This window comes from Rhipicephalus microplus, chromosome 8, assembly GCF_043290135.1.
Source record: "Rhipicephalus microplus isolate Deutch F79 chromosome 8, USDA_Rmic, whole genome shotgun sequence".
Classification (NCBI taxonomy): Eukaryota; Metazoa; Arthropoda; class Arachnida; order Ixodida; family Ixodidae; genus Rhipicephalus; species Rhipicephalus microplus.
The window spans coordinates 50068316-50081052 of NC_134707.1; the positions used below are offsets into that span (position 1 = coordinate 50068316).

Sequence of the window (12737 nt, forward strand, 5' to 3'; positions counted from 1 at the left end):
CGCAGCGCGCCGGGGGGCTGGGCGGCGTCTAGTAACCGTGGGCACGCAGTACAGCTTTGCTGATGCGTGCACATCTCGGCCCCCAACCAAGCAGCCGCAGGCTGCACCAACGTTCGAAGTCTCGCAGATCCACCTCCATCAGACCTTGGAGACAAAAGAGACAATTCAAACCCCGCAGGTCAACCTCCGTGAGACCTCGGGGACGACGCAGACAACTGAGAGGGCACCTGTCCCTCTTAAGAAACCTCCGTCAGCCTCCGAGTGTTCACAGGGGGCAATGGATGTGACACCGGCGTCGTCAGCGTCTCCGATGCTCACGGAATCCACCCTATTGAAGCAGAGCTCAACAGAACGCCTCAAAGGGAAGAAACACCCTCCAGTCCAGGCACCTGACAAACGCGGCAAAGTCTGAATAACCCTCCTACCTTTCTTCTTTCTCAAAAGTGGCTGCTGAGAGTATCATCTACTGGAACGGCCGAGGTCTACTGAAGAACCTGGATGACATTTATGAAATACTTGCGCAACACCAACCTAACATACTTTGCCTGCAGGAGACACACTTAAACTCAACACACACTAACTTTCGAAGAAGATATGCGGTATACCGAAAGGACAGGCATGGCACTGCCCATTCATCCGGCGGTGTCGCTATCGTGGTGCAGAAAGCACTACCGTCCCAAAACCTCCCTCTGGTCACTGACTTAGAGGCAGTGGCAATACGAACCCTTATCTTTGGACGAATGACAACTGTGTGCTCATTATATATCCCTCCAGATTACCGCCTGTCTACTAAAGAGTTTGAAACTCTAGTCGACCAGCTCCCGCATCCATTCCTCTTGGTTGGAGATTTTAATGCGCACAACCCCCTATGGGGATGCAAAAGAACAGATTCTCGAGGCTCCTTAATCGAAAACTTCCTCTTGTACTCCGGCTCCTGTATATTTAACAAAAAAGAACCAACGTACTTTAGCGCAGCGTGCAACTCATACACAGCCATAGATCTTGCTATCGGCTCTCCTTCACTCATGGCAACCATAGATTGGTCTGTTATTCATAACCTCTATGGAAGTGATCATTTTCCTGTCTGCCTAAAACACACAGGAAGTACAAGTAAGACGACTACAAATGTATTCAGGTTTAGAGAACAGGATGCTGACTGGACAAAATTCCGAGAACTTACAGAACTGTCGCGTTCTTCTATTGAAAACCTAGACATTGATGACTGTGAAGCATTGGTCGTACTTCATATCATACAGGCCGCAGAGCGATCGATCCCACAGACATCTGACAAGACGCGAAACAAACGACGGCCCTGGTGGAATGCGGAGTGCAAAAAAGCTCGCGAGAACCAAAACAAAGTTTGGTCTAAATTTCGCAGGTACCCGACAGCTGACAACCTGATGAACTTCAAGCGTGCAAAAGCAAATGGTAGGCGTATCCGACGGGAATCAAAGAGGCAGAGCTGGCAGTCCTTCCTCTCGTCAGTTAACTCCTATACTGATACGCATAGGGTGTACAACAGAGTAAGAGCACTTCAAGGGCACAACACTCATCCGGTCCCTCTCGTCAGTACTGCTGGTGATACGCTGGAACACCAGGCAGATGCCATAGGCCAACACTTTGAGTATATCTTCAGCTCAGCACATTATACAGAGTCCTTTAAACGACACAAGCTTGCTGAGGAACGTAAGCCCATCCGTGACAGAAGGCCATCTGCTGGAGGCTACAATACTCTGTTTACCATCGACGAATTAAAGGCAGTGCTGGCAACATGTGGCAACTCAGCTGCAGGCCAAGACAAGATTACATATGGCATGCTGAAACACTTACACGAACACACGCTTGATGTCATTCTCTTACTGTTCAACAGTGTATGGTCCTCCGGGCGTCTACCCAAGGCCTGGAAAGAGGCAGTTATAATACCCATCCTCAAACAAGGAAAGGAAGCCACACTTGTTGCTAGTTATAGGCCTATCGTCCTGACTAGCTGCTTGTGCAAGGTTTTTGAAAAAATAATAAACCGCCGCCTCATGTATTATCTTGAATATAATGGCCTCCTTGACCGCCGTCAAGCTGGATTCAGATCAGGCCGGTCGACAGCTGACCAACTCGTAGCGTTCGAATCCTACGTCAGGGATGCCTTCATTCACAAACAACACTGCCTTTCTGTATTTTTTGACTTGGAGAAGGCTTATGACACGACATGGCGTTATGGCATTCTCCGTGACTTGCAATTCCTTGGAGTGTTAGGGAACAAGGGAACATGCTGAATACAATTCAAAGCTACCTCTCTGAACGTACGTTCGTGGTTCGTGTTGGAAATGTTCTTTCAAGGCGGTTTACTCAGGAAAATGGTGTCCCCCAGGGTGGCGTACTTAGTTGCACACTATTTATCGTAAAAATGAACTCCATAAACACTATACTGCCTAAAACAATTTCCTACTCTGTATATGTTGATGACATTCAGATCAGCTTCAAATCATGCAACCTAGCCATCTGCGAACGTCAGATTCAGTTGGCAGTAAATAAGCTCTCAAGCTGGGCAGACAAAAATGGTTTTAAGTTTAACTGTGACAAGACTGTCTGCCTACTCTTTTCAAAACTACGTGGTATAAGGCCGCCCCCCAACATTTCTATGAATGGACACACCATCGCTACTAAGAAGGATCATAAATTTTTAGGTGTTGTGATGGATGAAAAGCTCAGCTTTGTCCCACACATCAAGCAGCTGCGACTGAAATGCTTGAAAGCCTTGAACTTGCTCAAGATTCTCTCGCATCAGTCATGGGGTACAGATCGGGACTGTCTATTAAACCTTCTCAGTAGTGTTGTGCTCTCACGTATTGATTATGGCTCGGTTGTGTACGAATCAGCATCAAGATCCACACTTAAGATGCTCGACCCAGTGCATCACCATGGGCTTCGTCTGGCTAGTGGCGCCTTCCGAACCAGGCCAATAGCCAGCCTGTATGTTGAGACAGATCGGTGGTCATTAGAACGACGACGGCAGTTCACAAGCATCAAGTATGCAACCAAGGTGCTCTCTCATGTCGACCACCCATCTCGCGAGCTATTGCAGGATACATCAAACGCCCACCTGTTCTTGAGGCGACCATCAGCCACGCCAACGTATCCCATTAGAGTGGCCTCACACTTTGAAAATCTGAATATACCTGTCTCCAATCTTCAACTAAGTTCCCACAAGGACACTGTGGCACCATGGGAAATGCGAGCTATCAATTGCGACTTGTCATTCCTAGAGGTAGGAAAGCATGGCCTCCCAATCGCAATCGAACAGCATTTCATGTACTTGCAGGCAAAATACAGGTGTGCTGAGTACTACACTGATGCTTCCAAGTCCTCGGCCGTAATGCCGAGGACTTGGAATGCTCTGCGTTATGCGCAAATAAAGTTTTTAGGGGCGAAGCTTTTTATAGCGGCACTCATTCGTCCCTCGAAGCCGTTGGAGTGTGTAACAAGAATAACATTTTGACCTCCAAAGTGGTGCCGGCGAGAGATTTCTTCTGCGTGTTGTTGAACAATAAAAAATAGTGCTCAATGTACATGCCAATGGCTGCTAATGAGGAATGAAAGACAGGAGCATTCGGCTTTTAGTTAACGCGCATGCCGCGATCCCCATTAGCAGCCAATGGCATGTACATTGTGCACTGACAAGAAATGGTTGCTACGTTGTACTCGCTGGGTGCAACTTCCTCAGTTTTAGAAAGGTTTAGCGACCGTTGAGTCGCAGTGCCATGAATTCAATGAACTAGTATATACCATGAATTAACTCGAAGTGGCTAAAGGTGGGAAGTAGATACGAAGCGCAAGCCGTAAGAAAGTAAAAGCCGAATTTTCCTGTCTCTCATTTCCCATAAGCAGCCATTGGCATGTACATTGAGCACTATCTGACAGGAAAAGGTTGGTACGTTATACTCGCTGGGTGTAACCTCCTTGCTTTTAGAAAGGTTTAGCGAGCGTTGAGCCGCAGTGCCATGAACACAGTGAACTAGTATATACCATGAACTCGAGGTGAAAAAAGATGGGAAGTAGACCTGAAGCACAAGCCGTTAGAAAGTATGCGTGTGCCAACTCTCGTGTAGTCCTTGGAATGTATGCTGGATGGCGGTGCTTCTATGTGCGGAATATATGATGAAAAGAAGCGAGATAGTGCTACTTGGAGTGTTGACTAGATAAACGAACGGACACACAGACAGATGCATGGACGGACGCACGGATGGCCGCTAGGACGGATGGACGCATGGACGGATGCTGGGGCGGATGCATGGACGAACGCAGGGACGGACGCACGAACAGACGCACGCTCGGATGGGCGGATGGACGCATAGACGGTCACACAGACGGACGTATATATGATGAAAAAATGCGAGGTGGTGGTACTTGGAGTGTTGACTTGATAAACGAACGGACACACAGACAGACGCATGGACGGACGCATGGACGGACGCACGGATGGCTGCACGGACGGATGGACGCATGGACGAATGCAGGGACGGACGCACGGATGGACGTTTGGACGCACGAACAGACGCATGCACGGATGGGCGGATGGACGCACGGATGGTCACACTGACAGACGCATGAACGGACGGAAGAAAGAACGAATGGACGGACGGATGCTTCGCCCCACTCTCCGTCATTCACCCCGTGGATATGCTGCCATTTTTTTTATGAAGCACTCAAGTTTATAACACCAATGACGGTTCTCGCCGTTCATGGATGGCTATAAAATGTCAATCACCTTTGCTGCATACACGTACACCAAGGCTCACGACACATGTCTGTGGTACGTGGCAAACATTTCTGGAGGGAATGGTATGACGGCGTAAGTCACAGGATTTTCACGTCATTCATTGTTTCATCTGACAGTCAATTTTGTCAAACCCGATTACCCTCTCATGCTAATATAGGAGCACCCAGACTTAGGTCACTAGACATACAGGCAGAGATGGATGGATGGATGGATGGATGGATGGATGGATGGATGGATGGATGGATGGATGGATGGTGGATGGATGGATGGATGGATTCATTCAAAGTCGGCAAAGTTTGCTTTCGCTGAACAGTATATGTGCATAGTATATGTACATACCTAAACAGTATATGTGCAGGAATACTTCAAGCGACTTCAAAAGGCGAATTCTGCGTCAAGAAATCCTTCGAATGCCCTGCGCTGAAATCGTTCAACTGGCCAAGCATGGCCTGAAATATACGCACTGCCGCGAAACGAAACCACGAGGAAGTTCTGTTTATTATAGAGAATATCACCTTCACTGATATGTTTGTTGCGCACCTTTTTCAACTTTCGCAATAAAAAAATCGCCAAGCTTATGGTACTTGCTCGCATTTGAGGCTTCTCGGACCTAGCTACGTATGTTCACCTCGGAAGGAATTCGGAGCTTTTAGATAATAATAATTTTCAGACCAACGACAATTGTCTCAGGGAATGTCCGGCTATTACCAGGACTTTGGTAGCTATTGGGCGGATATAGCAATGTTCTAGTGAAGGTAAAAACCATAGATTGAGATTAGGTTCATCAATTTGAGAAATACCGAAAACAAGCAAACTTCATAGAAAAAAAATCCCAATCGCAAAGTTTACTGATCTACAACGTCAATCCAGGAAAGAACTGTGAAAATTTTCGAATTCGTAATTATGAAGGGTTGATATCATTTTGTGGGTATATCTAAAGGTATACCTTGGTATACCTTGTAATTTGCGAACATTGTTTGACCAAATATTGGCGTGTTTTATTTTTCAGAGTTCCGAAGTGGCCTGTAGACGTGTGCAGTTTATAATTGCTACTACTGGTATACAGACTTGTGAAACTGTTTTTCGGGGGTGTAATTCACAGCTGATAGTCATTTCTCTTCTTCAAATTTTGCAGTGTCCAGCTAACCATACTTATAAATTTGTGGCTCGAATAAAAACACTTTTAGTCACTATACTTCGCCAGTTCTTCCTAAGAGAAAGAAACGACATTAAGTTTAGTACAGTTTCCATGCATGCTCCGTGTATCACTTTTACAGCTAGCTTTAGCTGCTTCAGCAGTGACCTTTCAACAAAATTCCAATGACATGAAAAATCGCTTCCGCCCTCTCAGACACCAGCTATACCGGAGCTATTTTATACTTTTCCCATGCGTCATTTTGTTTTTATTCGTCTGTTTTCTATCCACCAATGAAGCTAATGGTAAGGAACGCAAAACACAATGAAAAGCTAACATAATTTGTTAGCATTACTTTTTTAAAGTCGCAGTTTTTGTTTTCGCCACGCTCCGCCATGGTGGTCTAGTGGCTAAGGTACTCGGCTGCTTACCCGCAGGTCGCGGGTGCGAATTCCGGCTGCGGCGGCTGCATTTCCGATGGAGGCGGAATCGTTGTAGGCCCGTGTGCTCAGATTTGGGGGCACTTTAAAGAACCCCAGGTGGTCGAAATTTCCGGAGCCCTTCACTACGGCGTCTCATCATCATCATCATCATCATCATCATGATCATCAGCCTGACTACGTCCGCTGCAGGACAAAGGCCTCTCCCATGTTCCGCCCGTTAACCCGGTACTGTGCTTGCTGCTGCCAATTTATACCCGCAAATTTCTTAATCTCATCTGCCCACCTAACCTTCTGTCTCCCCCTAACCCGCTTCCCTTCTCTGGGAATCCAGTTAGTTACCCCTAATGACCAGCGGTTATCCTGTCTACGCGCTACCTGCCAGGCCCGTGTTCATTTCTTCTTTTTTATTTCAACTATTATATCCTTAACCCCCGTTTTTCCCCTAATCCACTCTGCTCTCTTCTTGTCTTTTAAGGTTACACCTACCATTTTTCTTTCCATTGCTCGCTGCGTCGTCCTCAATTTAAGCTGAACCCTCTTTGTAAGTCTCCAGGTTTCTGCTCCGTAGCTAAGTACCGGCAAGATATAGATGTTATATACCTTCCTCTCGAGGGATAGTGGCAATCTACCTGTCATAATTTGAGAGTGCTTGCCGAATGTGCTCCACCCCATTTTTATTCTTCTAGTTACTTCTATCTCGTCGTTCGGCTCTGCGGTTATTACCTGCCCTAAGTAGACATAGCCTTTACAACTTCAAGTGCTCTATTACCTATCTTGAAGCGCTGCTCTTTTCCGAGGTTGTTGTACATTACTTTTGTTTTCTGCATATTAATTTTAAGACCCAACTTTCTGCTCTCCTTGTATAACTCCGTAATCATGAGTTGCAATTCGCCCCTGAGTTACTCAGCAATGCAATGCCATCGGCGAAGCGCAGGTTACTAAGGTATTCTCCATTAACTCTTATCCCTAACTGTTCCCATTCTAGGCTTCTGAAAACCTCCTGTAAGCACGCGGCAAATAGCATTGGGGAGATTGTGTCCCCCTGCCTTACACCCTTCTTGATTGGTATTCTGTTGCTTTCTTTATGAAGCACTATGGTAGCAGTTGATCCCCTGTAGATTTGTTCCAGAATGTTTATATATACTTCATCTACGCCCTGATTCCACAGTGTCTGCATGACGGCTGATATTTCTACTGAATTGAACGCCTTCTCGTAATCTATGAAGGCTATGTATAGTGGTTGGTTATACTCTGAGCATTTCTCTATTACCTGATTGATAGTATGAATGTGGTCAATTGTTGAGTAGCCTGTTCGAAATCCTGCTTGTTCCTTTGGTTGATTGAATTCTAATGTTTTCTTTACTCTGTTAGCAATTACCTTTGTAAGTAGCTTGTACACTACAGAGAGCAAGCTGATCGGCCTGTAATTCTTCAAGTCCTTGTCATCTTCTTTGTTATGTATTAAGATGTTGGCGTTCTTCGAACACTCTGGTACTCTTCCCGTCAGGACACACCTCGTAAACAGGGTAGCTAGTTTTTCTAACACAATCTGTCCTCCATCTTTCAGCAGATCTGATGTTACCTGATCCTCACCAGCAGCGTTGCCTCTTTGCATGCTCCCCAAAGCTTTTCTGACTTCTTCTATCATTACTGGTGGGGTGTCATCTGGGTTACTGCTAGTCCTTATAGTATTGAGGTCGTGGTTGTCTCAGCTACTTTGCAGATCTCTGTAAAACTCCTCCGCTATTTTAACTATCCTATCCATATTGGTAGTTATTTTGCCTTCTTTGTCCCTTAGTGCATGCATCCGACTTTTGCCTATCCCAAGTTTCCTCTTCACTGCTTTGACGCTTCCTCAGTTTTTCAGAGCATGTTCAATTCTCTCCATGTTATACCTTCTTACATCGCATACCTTACGTCTATTAATCAACTTCGATAGCTCTGCCGGTTCTGTTTTGTCTGTTGTACTTGACACTTTCATGATTTGACGCTTCTTAATTAGGTTCTTCGTTTCCTGGGAAAGCTTGCCAGTGTCCTGTCTAACTACCCTGCCTCCAACTTCCACTGCACACTCCGTAATGATACACATCAGATTATCATTCATTGTATCTACGCTAAGGTTGGTTTCCTCACTAAGAGCCGAGTACCTGTTCTGCAGCGACACTCTGAATTCCTGTACTTTCCCTCTCAGTGCTAGCTCATTGATTGGCTTCTTGCGTATCAATTTCTGTCGTTCCTTCTTCAAGTCCAGGCGAATTCGAGACCGTACCATTCTATGGTCACTGCATCGTACCTTGTCAACCACTTCCACATCGTGCACGATTCCAGGGTGTGCAGTCATTATAAAGTCTATTTCGTTCTTATTTTCGCCGTTAGGGCTCCTCCATGTCCACTCGCGGTTTTCTCGTTTTCGGTAGAAGGTACTCAAAATCCGTAAATTATTGCGTTTCTGTGAATTCTACTAGTAGCTCTCCTCTGGCGTTTCTAGTGCCGATGCCATAATCTCGTACTGCCTGTTCTCCAGCCTGCTTCTTCCCTACCTTTGCATTAAAGTCGCCCATCACTATAGTATACTGTGTTTTTACCTTACTCGTTGCCGATTCCAGGTCTTCATAGAAGCTTTCAACTGAAGCGTCATCGTGGCTGGATGTAGGCGCGTAAGCCTGTACTACCTTCATCTTGTATCTTTTATTTAGTTTAATTACGATGCCTACCACCCTTCTATTAATGCTATAGTATTCCTCTATGTTTCCAGCTATGTTTCTGTGAATTAGGAACCCCACACCCAGTTCTCTTCTGTCTGCCAAGCCCCGATAGCAAAGGACGTGCCAATTCTGTAGCACCGTATAGGCCTCATTTGTCCTCCTAACCTCACTGAGCCCTATTATATCCCATTTAACACCCTCTAGCTCCTCGAATAGTACAGCTAGACTTCCCTCACTAGATAAGGTTCTAGCGTTAAACGTTGCCAAGTTCAGGTTCCAATAGCGGCGTGTCTGGATCCAGAGATTCTTAGCACCCTCTGCTGCGTTGCAGATCTGACCGCCGCCGTGGTCAGTTGCTTCGCAGCTGCTGGGGATTGAGGACCGTGAGTTATTTGACGTATGCATGTGGGAGGTAGTGGCCAGATACTGCACCAGGGTGGCCAATCCTTCTCTGGTGAGGGAGTGCGTTCCCGGCGGTGGTTACCGGTGAGGCCGCACCCCAGGTCTCTTAATGCAGTTCCATCAACACGCGGATTTTTTTTAAAAATACGGTTGGGAACAGCGCGGCACCGGGATTTGAACCACGGACCTCTTGCATGCGAGGCGGATGATCTAACCACTACGCCTTTCATACGCCACTCTCATAATCATATGGTGGTTTTGGGACGTTAAACCCCACATATCTATGAATCATTGTTTTCGCTGCCTTGTGGAGATGTCAGAAAGCAATGTAGCGAAGCAAGAATCCATCAGTATTGTGCTGATGAAATAGTGAATAAGCTAGTAGCTTATCAAGGATTCTAATATCCAGGTTTACAAGTGATTTCGACTTTTTGCCGCACTGTTTTAATGGTGATGCGAACAAAATGCACAAAAAGTCCATTAGTCCGATTTGATGAAATCTAAACAGCCCTTGCTTATCAAAAATAGATAGGACCTCCTAACCACAATGTTCGGCACAATTTAATCAATTTGGTGCCTCGCCATTAGTTCCCTACTTCAGCGTGGTTAGCATAACAATAGAAGATGAATTATACAGCGCTTATGACTGGACATGTTGGAGACTTGGACATGGCACTCTGTGTCTTCCTGATGTTTGAGCGCTGTTTTATTATACAATGGACCTACCAGGCCATTCATACACACTGCTCCAGTAAAAAACTGAAGTTATGCTGTATTCAAAGCAAGTCAAAGCAAGGTTTTAAGGTTTAAGCGTCTATGCCTTCCCGCGTCAGTTCACAAAGCTCAGTCAGATTTGTTTAGACGTACTATTACACTACATAACCATAAAAAAGTGTCCACTATGACTGCTCTCTGGTCTCATTGAAGTTTAAAAATCTTTGCTATTACTGTCCTAGTTGCACTACTGCATAGACAATACTTCTATAAATTCGCATAAGTTTTCATGTTTTTTTAAACTATCAGTCTCGGGTAAGGTATTTCCGCAGTCGGACAACGAGCTAATATCTTATCATTCTACTATGACTATTATTTATTTAGTATGAAATGTTACACAGGAAAGTTGCAGTCACTTTTACAAATAAATGCACGATGTGAGCTTACCTTTGTCACATTATAAATTTGAAAAGTAAAGTTGAAATACTTTGCGGTATAAACGTTGAGCAAAGCTGCGAAGGTAAGGGCAGCATAGGCCTGCTTTATCATGATGCTCACAGTGTGGGTATCCTATTACAATTCTTCCTTTGTTTAGTAGCTCTTTATATACCTACAAAGAAATGTTTGCGAACGAATGTTCTCGAACGTCATTTGGCTATTTTCGTTGCACTAACAATACATTCTGGCGAGAGCATTTGACAATATTCCTCGAAGCACATATATGACCAAAATACTTTCGCATTCATTTTTTTCTATTGCAGGGATAATTCTGTACTATGACACATACAGGTTTTCATATAAAACAGTTATTTGAAGAGTTTAACATATCAAACATAAATACAACGAATAGCACATAAGTGAAAAAAACACATTGCGTTCAATATACTTTTGGTTTGGCAGACAGTAAAATGACCTTTAATCTGTGCAGGGTAGATGCGCGTATATTCACAAGGCTGGTACAGACGTCCTAAGTCTCAGCGTTGGCATAATATCCCGTAAATATTATGCAACGGAGAGATCAAATCCATGTGAAAAAATTTGTGAGCAGCTGTTTATGCCACATTTTAGGCTTTGAAACCCGTTTGTTTGAAATAAAGGTGCGATGTGTAGACGCGGACAGGATAGACAGGAACAAGCGCTTACTACCTACTGAAAGTTTAATCAGAAAGCTGTGAAGTTTATATTGAATATATATATATATATATATATATATATATATATATATATATATATATATATATATATATATATATATATATGCTCTGTCTGACAGAGAGCTAGCGTTTTTAGACAGTCACAGATGCAATAGGAGTAGTTAGGTAATCGCTTTAGGCGAAAAGGGCGTTGGCAAGGCGAGGCTGATATAAGAAGATATTTTATCGGTTTGTTATTTTGATTTGTGATTTGGTCTCGTTGCATGTGACTTCAGAATTTGTCACCTGTCAGTATATATTTCACAGCTTTGCGATTGCATTTTCAGTTGGTAGTTGGCGCTTGTCCCTGTTTATCCTGTCTGCGTTTACGTATCGCGCTCCTATTCTCAATAATCATGAATCGCCAACTCGCCCAATCAACCATTTTGAAGCAAGCGTTACGAGAAGTGAATTGACGTCTTTGCGCGAATTATGGTGCGTATAGATACCGCCGACCTACTAGCACATTTAATGCATTTTCATATAAAAGGTAGCTTGTCGACATAACTTGACCGTCTACTTTATGCAAACGACAGTTTTATCGAAAGTCAGCGTATCTTTCGGTGAGTTGATGCGCATATATACTATAAAGACGATGTCAAGATATAATTATGAGCCACGCCCTAGTGGGGGACGCCGGATTATACTTGACGACCGGAATTTTCTTAACGTACACATGTACGGAACTTAAGCTCAAGTTTGGGCGTGACGCTTGCGCGGCCTAGCTAGATGTTGCGGATAGACACTGCCAGCGCGGGTGATTTGTCGCCGGATTCGGCAGCGGCAAGAAAACGTGCGCGCATGCTCTTCTCGTACAGCCCGGAACATGGTTAGTCAGCAGCAGTTAGTGTTACCAACGCCTCCTCTATTTCATCAATGCCAGCCAGATGCGCCCGATCCAGCTGTTCACCACCCCCTCCTCTAGCCCTTTCCTGCTCTCTCCGATCGCCTGCCTTCGGATGTGCTTCGTGCCCATAAGAGAGAGTAGCCCCTCATGCAGTGCTTCTTGGCGGAAATTATATGAAGAAATTATAGATACGTGAGGTGGCGCTTCGAACTCTTCGTGTTCACAATATTGGCATAAGTGACGCTTAAAAGAGAGAAAAGAAAAAAAGGGAGCCCCGTAACTGTCTGCATCACAGTGCGACACCTCAACGGTAGCTCGCGACGGATAGGGGTAAGGAGGGATTAAAAGGATATAAGTAAAACTCTAGAGAAAGAGAGTGGTGCAGGGACAGAGAGACGACATATGGAAGTAAGGAGAAGATAGGAAGGATGGAGTCTGAGGACAGGGCACAATACTCAGTGGCAGCTCTTGTCGGCGCTACACCACATCCTGTGCGACTGTCCGTTGTATGACATCCAGAGACA

General features: G+C 45.0%; 1 protein-coding gene across 1 annotated transcript in view; it reads right to left on the minus strand.

The window, feature by feature from the left end:
• Positions 1 to 10733, minus strand: part of LOC119165816 (uncharacterized) — a 29160-nt gene extending 18427 nt beyond the window's left edge. Inside the window, exon 1 of the mRNA XM_075870213.1 lies at positions 10621 to 10733. Coding sequence (XP_075726328.1) covers positions 10621 to 10722 — 102 coding nt within the window. The 5' untranslated portion in view covers positions 10723 to 10733. The remainder of the gene's footprint in view (positions 1 to 10620) is intronic.
• Between the last annotated feature and the right edge of the window lie 2004 nt (positions 10734 to 12737).